At 64.7% G+C, this 7,087-nt stretch overlaps 2 protein-coding genes across 2 annotated transcripts; one reads left to right on the forward strand and one right to left on the reverse strand.

The window, feature by feature from the left end:
• Positions 1-1,678: 1,678 nt before the first annotated feature.
• MNEG_12252 (hypothetical protein) lies at positions 1,679-3,076 on the reverse strand (the record flags this gene model as incomplete). The annotated part of the gene is made up of 2 exons (XM_014039275.1): positions 1,679-1,996; positions 2,315-3,076. The coding sequence occupies 2 exons, from the start codon at positions 3,074-3,076 to the stop codon at positions 1,679-1,681; spliced, it is 1,080 nt and encodes a 359-aa protein (XP_013894729.1).
• A 1,876-nt stretch (positions 3,077-4,952) lies between these two features.
• Positions 4,953-6,877, forward strand: MNEG_12253 (protochlorophyllide reductase; the record flags this gene model as incomplete). Its single annotated transcript, XM_014039276.1, has 5 exons — positions 4,953-5,111; positions 5,354-5,505; positions 5,772-6,089; positions 6,317-6,479; positions 6,743-6,877. The coding sequence occupies 5 exons, from the start codon at positions 4,953-4,955 to the stop codon at positions 6,875-6,877; spliced, it is 927 nt and encodes a 308-aa protein (XP_013894730.1).
• Between the last annotated feature and the right edge of the window lie 210 nt (positions 6,878-7,087).

Raw genomic sequence — 7,087 nt, forward strand, 5'->3', positions numbered from 1 at the left:
AGGTGCGACTGTACGAGGTGCTGTTCAACGCGGAGAGCCCCGAGTCCCTGGGCGATGACTGGCTGGGCGACATCAACGCGGGCAGCCTGCAGGTGCTCAGGGGCGCCGTCATCACGCCTGAGCTGGCGGCAGCCAAGGTGAGAGGCGGTGACGCACGCTTGGGGCGTAGCCGTGGCGCAGGGGCAGGGGGTGTTGGCCGGGGAGGGCAGCGTGGCAGTGAGGGAGGCGGATTGGGCGACTGAGATACCGTATAGCAGCGGCAGAGCAGTCGCATCTCTTGAGTCTGAATTCGGAGGGGTTGCCCCCAGCTTTGAGGGCCAGTGCCGCGGTGTGCGGAAACTTGAGCCTGCATTCGCCACCTTGCAGTCCCAACCTCATTCTGCATACATTGGTCCCGCCTCAATACCCAGCCCAATACCCAGCCTCAATTCCTGCGACTGTCCCCTCCATCCCCCCGCCCTCATGACGCTGATGCTGCCCGGCCCCAGGCTTTTGACCGCTTCCAGTTCGAGCGGCTGGGCTACTTCTGCGCCGACCCCGACAGCCGGCCGGGGGCGCTGGTCTTCAACCGCACGGTCACGCTGCGCGACTCCTTCCCGCGCGACAAGGAGCAGCAGCAGGGCAGGGGCCGGTGAGAGGCCGGGCGGCGGGGCCGGCGCCACGGGCGGGGCGGCGGCAGGAGAGGCGAGAAATGGCAGCACGCCTTCTTGGCGTGCTTTTCCCACCTGCCAGCCACACCGCGGACCAGCCATGGATTCTCTGCGGCTTCTCCCCTCGTCCTTGGCGCCGGCACCGCCCGTCATCCCCCTGCGTCCTCGCTCAGCGGTGCCGCGGCACCTAGGCAGCCTCAACCTCAGCATGGATATGACAACGCGTCTTTTTACAACCAACACACGCAATTCTGTTGTTTCCTGGAAGGTAGCTCCGCGCGTTCTGCGCTGCGTGCCCAGTGGCGCGTGCGTGTCTCAGCACGCGCAACCGGTCAGCTGGTGCTCATGGTACCAAGGAGGGCGGCGCGGGCCCGGCTGACGGGGCACCCTCGAGCACCGCTTCCGCCACCGATGCTTTTAAACAAGAGGAACGGGGCCGCACGCAGTGTGGTGCGCGCTGTTGTAAACCTAAAACATACCTAGCAGTTGGCTAGGGAGGGGCGCTCATCTCAGCCGCCAGCATGGTCTGCCCTAGCAAGCATGAGCAGACCACAGCTGGCAGCCAGGCAGCCGCATGAAGGGGGCCGGGCACGAAAAGGCACGCATGCGTAGAGTGAATTGGCACAGGTGGCCAGGACGGCGCGCACGCGGCGCTTACTCAGCACCAGAGGTGCGCCGCCAAACCCGCACAGACGGGGTGGTTGTCATCTCATTTGCCGGCCAGCGCAGCAGGTGATGTCATTGCGGGGTGACGCAAGAGGCTGCCAGCACCACGAGCTGCGGCAGCGCGAGCCAACACGGGCCCTGCGCACAGGTGCGCCACTGCGCCATCACGGCCACTTTGAACTGGTGTCGTGAGCGCATCGCTGCGGCTCAGAGGGGCGGGCACCAAGGACCTGAGCCGCCACCGAGCGCCAAGCGGCGCGACAGACTGGCGGCCCCGCGCGCCCTGCATCTGGTCGCATACGCACCGCCGCACCCCGTCGCGCCGACGTTCCGCCCCGCCCTGCCGTGGCGTCCGCGGCGCGTCACTGGCACTTCATGTTGAAGGTGGTGGCGCGCGTGACCTTGTCCACGGTGGAGCTCTGCCACAGGCCGCCGTAGGCGCCGTTGCCGCAGGGTGCCACCTCCTTGGTCCACGGCCCCTGGCCGGCCGCAAACGTGGACGAGGGGCCCTTGGCCAGCGAGAAGCCGTACGGCAGCTTCTCAAACGTGGCGGTGCAGGACAGCGCGGGCGCGACGCCGCCGTTGTTGTTGACGCAGTCGGGGTTGATGGTCACCACCACGCCGGGGGGGAACTGGCGCGTGCCCTGCTGCTTCATGGGCGTCGCGCAGAACGTCACGGGCTGCGGTTGGTGCGTTGAGGGCGAGGTGTGGCGGTTGTGGGGCGGGACAGCTGCAGTGAGTGGAAAACGTTTCTGTTTGGGGCGCAGGGCATGGCGCTAAGGCTGTACAAGCAGCCACCACTGCTGCAATCCCCGCCCTGGTTGAGCTGCACCGAACAACTCTAGCAAATTGCTCCTCAGCATCCCCCCACGCCACACCACACCATCCTACCCCACCTCACACCACCCCACGTCATCAAGTCGCGCCCTGGTCGCAGCATGCAGCAGCCGCCTCTGCCACTCTCGGTACACCCAACCCCCACCCACACACCCACACACCTTGTTGTCAGTCTTGCGGATCATGACGACACAGCAGCTGCCCTTGACGCCATTGATCTCCGCGATCGCCGTCGTGTGCTTCGGGCACGCCGTCACGCGCTGCTTCACGGCACAGCAGTTGCCGTTGGCGCAGCTGCTGCTGCTCGTGTCCACCACATTGCGGCAGGGGGACGCGCCCGGCGCGGCGGCGGTGGGGCCGCTGCCGCCCGATGAGGACGAGGACGAGGCCGCGGATGCGCTGGCGGTGTAGGGGCCGGCCACGGCGCCCATGATGCCCGGCGGCGCAAAGCCAGGGGGCATGAAGGCGGCGGGGGGGAGAACACCGATAGGTGCCGCCATGCCTGCGCCCGCGTTGGACGAGGCGCTGGCACTGGCGCCGCCGCCAGCGTTGCTGCCGCTGCCGCTGGCGGCGGCGCGGGCGCCGCTGGTGCCCTGCTTGGTGGGCACAGCGCCGCCATTCGAGGTGGCCGAGGTGGTGGAGGACGAGTAGGGTACGGGCGCCTGCTGCTGGGAGGTGGGCACACCCATGGCAGAGTACAGCACGGGTGCCGCCGCGGCGGCACCCGAATTGGCGCCGGCGGATGCCTGTGAGGAACCGCCAGTGGGCGAAGAGGCTGACAGCGTGCGCGCAGCTGCCGTGGCAGGGGCCGTCGCCCACGTGCCGCCCGTGGCGCGTGCCGGCGCCAGGGCAGCGGCGGCGCAGAGCGCCAGCAGCAGCGCGGCGGCGGCGGCGGCGCGTCGCGGGCGCGCTTGGGAGCGCATGGTGGTGTGGGGGCTGGTGCTCGACGGACTCTGGGGGTAGACAGGGGGTACAAGGGGCACAATGATATTGTCACAACGCTTCCAGGGCAAAATGGCTGCCAGTGAGACGCGTTGAAATGCCGCGCAATCACCTTCCTCTGCTCGGCAAAGCAGCTTCCTACTGCCAGTGGCGCCGGGCGCCGCCGACCGATGCACACCCCGCCCCCCTCAGAGCCCCGCTGCGGCACAGCCTGCGCCACTAAGATGATACTGCGCTGTAATTCCTCGATCGTGGGCCCGCTCACCCGCTTTGGTCGGCCTGGTGAGGTGGCAGCAACAACGAGTGAGAGCACCACGGTCTTGACGGCGTGCGTATGATATTATTGAGACAGCAATCAAAATAAAACTGTGAGACTGCGTGAAGTTTATGCCTGGTTGCTTCTTACGCCGTGTGCTGTTGTCTTTTGCGCGGCCACAACACACCCGGACGGAGCCAGTGACCCGCTGCGAAGCTGAATTGTTGTGTGCCACTTTTGGCGGCCTTTCGTATCAAAACAAGCAGCTGATTATACGCGAGACGTCCGGCACAACCACACGCAGGACTTCTGTAACAAAGTAGCACGCCTCGCTCATCAGCTCACACCAGAAGCACCCGCTGGCCCGCCCCTGATGATCCCACCCTGTACAGCTGGTGGTTGCTGATCACTGCCACACCGCTTGCCATCAAACTCTCACTCAATGACACAGCTACCCAAACAAGTGCAGCCTACGTGGCCTTGTGTGCTGATTGCTGGAGTGCATCTAAGATCATTGCTGGGCCTCATGCTGCATGGATTGCAAGAGACGGCGCTGTTGTATGGTTACGTACATGACCGCTGCCATGACAGTTGATTTATAGCCGTAGATGCCATAGCGTTCATGCCGTAGGGCGCGGTAGAGAGCAGGCCCGTTTGACCAACTCTGATACAACACTGTGCTCGGGGGCCTCAGGTGCGCCGACAATCCTCGCAGCTGGCTCCTCACCTCATCACCACCCCATTTGGCCCAGGGTTTTGTCTTCTTGATGAAACCTGCGTCCCAAACGCCAGCCGGACTAGCGTGATTGACCGCGGGCACCAGCGTGTCGTTGCTGAAGAGTCTGGTTCTCGAGCCATAGTACTCAGGTACTGTTGTTGAGTGTCGAACTATTCATGATGTGAAGGACAGCCATGAAATTATAAATTTGTTATCCCAAGCTTCAGCAGGCATGCGTGTAACACTCTTGCAACGTGTGCCCTTGATCAATGCACGCATGCACACGTGCCTGTACCATGTGCACACGCGGGAGTGCACGCACACCTGCGGTCGTGCACACGGCGTGTAAGATAGTTGTCTGGCATTGGACACAGCTGTCACCGGGGTTGATCTGAGTTCGAAGGTGGCTGTGCGATTCCGCAACAGCCCCGCACACCATCAGTTCTGCACCCTGCAAATTTGCGGAAGCTCTTGGTGCCTTGCCGAAACTTCCATCGAGTTTAAAATTGCTGGTAGAGAAATCATGCAGCCGCAGTGAGATTTCACACCCCATACTCTCACTGCGATTGTCTGGATTAGCGCGGGTGACTCCATACTTCAGGACTTCACCCGAGGCCAACTGACAATTGCCATGTCAGCCGGCACAGAGGCGGCTCGGGCAGGTGGTCAAAGGCTGCTCACTTGTAGTGAATCTCGACAATTTCGTGAATTTGGACTCCTGAAATGCCCATCGCACGCACACATGCGGAAAGCTTTCGTACCGTAGACGGAAGCTGTACGGTTGGGTCACAGATCGGCTCGAAAGCGTGATGTGTGCCGATACTAGGCATTTACTGAACTCGATACACCTGCGCGATTGCAAGATCCAGCAGCACAAATTACGATGGCTCTCGCCTCGAAGACCGCGGCTGGGTGTGCTGGATCGGCCCGCCTGGCAGCTCCCCGTGTGGGAACCAGCGTGCATGTCGGCGTGTCTCGCACTACTGTGGCGAGCTTTGCCTCGCCCAGCGGCGTTATCGGCCGCGCTGCGGCATTGCGCCAGGTACGACCGTTGATGCTCTGGGTGGAGCAACATGCGCAGCCAGCTGCAATGATGCATGGCTTGCTGCTGGCAGTGGGGTCACAGAAACGACGGGGCCTGCTGAACGGATTGCGCTAGGCTCGAGCGCATCGCGTAGTGTTCGCCGCCATGCCGGCTAGCTGTGCCGCCTGGCCCGCCACCCTGCTGACCGGGATTGGTGCGATCACAGCAAGAGCGCCCACCCCAACCCTTGATGTTCGCAGGTCGTCGCCGCCGCCACTGCTTCGGTGAGCGCCCCCGCTGCGCCCTCAACCAGCGCCAAGGCCACCGAGCAGAAGCCCACCGTCATCATCACCGGCGCCTCCAGCGGCCTCGGCCTCAACGCGGCCGCAGCCCTGGCCAAGAGCGGCGACTGGTGGGCTTCTGCGAATTCAGCACGCCTCGCAGCTCGGCTCACACAGGCGCACAACGCCTAACGCGCCTGGAGCTCGCCCGGCATGTCGGCTTTGCACGGGCACCGCGGCTGACTGCTCATCCCCCATCCAAGCTCACACTGCAGCTTGGCCAGTGCCCGGCCGTCACCTGAGATAGGCCCGGCCTCCATCGTCTCCCTTCAGGGACACCGGCCAATGTGCCCTGCATCCCCCTCACCGCCCCTCTGCCACCTCGACCCCCCCCCAGGCACGTGGTCATGGCGTGCCGCGACTTCAGCAAGGCTGTGTCTGCGGCTAAGCGCCTGGGCTTCCCCTCCGGCTCCTACACCGTGATGCACCTCGACCTCGCCAGCCTCGACAGCGTGCGCCAGTTCGTGGACGCCTTCCGTGCCAGCGGCCGCCGCATCGACTCCCTCGTGTGCAACGCTGCTGTCTACCTGCCGACCGCCAAGGAGCCGCGCTTCACTGCCGACGGCTTTGAGGTGTCTGTGGGCACCAACCACCTGGGCCACTTCCTGCTGGCCAACCTGCTGCTCCAGGACCTGGAGGCCTCGCCCTCGGCCAAGTGAGCCCGCCCGCCATGCTGAGGGTTGGGGTTGACGAGCCCTTGCTCAAGGGGTTTGAGCTTCGCGGCGCTAGGCTGGCCGGTGCTTCTGACTGACTGGGGCGTAGCCGCGTTGCGCCGCTCCTCCCGACGCCTGGTCCACAGATGCCCGGCACAGCCAGTGCCGCGCACGCACCCCAGTGACGTGGTACCCCCTTTGTTCCGCCTCCCCCCCCCCCATGGAACAGCCCCCGCATGGTGATCGTGGGGTCCATCACGGGCAACACCAACACCATGGCGGGCAACGTGCCGCCCAAGGCCGACCTGGGTGACCTGTCTGGTCTGCAGGACGGCGCCGTCATGATTGACGGCAAGGAGTTTGACGGTGCCAAGGCCTACAAGGACTCCAAGGTGGGGGGGGGGCTGGCGCTGGGGAGAAAACGGTTGCCAAGGAGGGCGGGGGGACGGAGGAAGGTGGAGGGAAGGGCTTGCTACAGGGCGGCAGCCGCGCACTCGGCTTCCGGGTATCGTCCAAGCGGTGTAGCTGTGAGCGGGCATAAAGATGTCCGATGCAGGCAGGGGCCAGGAAGATGGCTGTGCACGGCATGCGCGTGGCAGAACCTGCGGCACCGGCTGACACCCCGCCAAACGTCCCTGTGCTCCCCTGCCCCCAGGTCTGCAACATGCTCACCATGCGCGAGTTCACGCGGCGCTACGCCGGCAAGAGCAAGGTCCAGTTTGCGTCGCTCTACCCCGGCTGCATCGCCGAGACTGGCCTCTTCCGCGAGCACTACGGCGCATTCAAGTGAGCGCCGCCAGCAGCAGGCCCCTCTGGAGCCCCTGCAACAGTCGCGCCTGCACTCACAGCATCGCGCCGCCCTGTGACTCACGGTCTGACCGAGCGCCACCCTGCACGTCACAACCTGGGGTGTGTCAGGCCCCTCTGCCGCGCCGCACTGGGCATTGCTTGGGCCCTACCGCAGCACTCTCCTGACAACAGTGCACTCTCCTCCCCCAAC

Source organism: Monoraphidium neglectum, assembly GCF_000611645.1.
Source record: "Monoraphidium neglectum strain SAG 48.87 unplaced genomic scaffold scaffold03147, whole genome shotgun sequence".
NCBI classification, from domain to species: Eukaryota; Viridiplantae; Chlorophyta; class Chlorophyceae; order Sphaeropleales; family Selenastraceae; genus Monoraphidium; species Monoraphidium neglectum.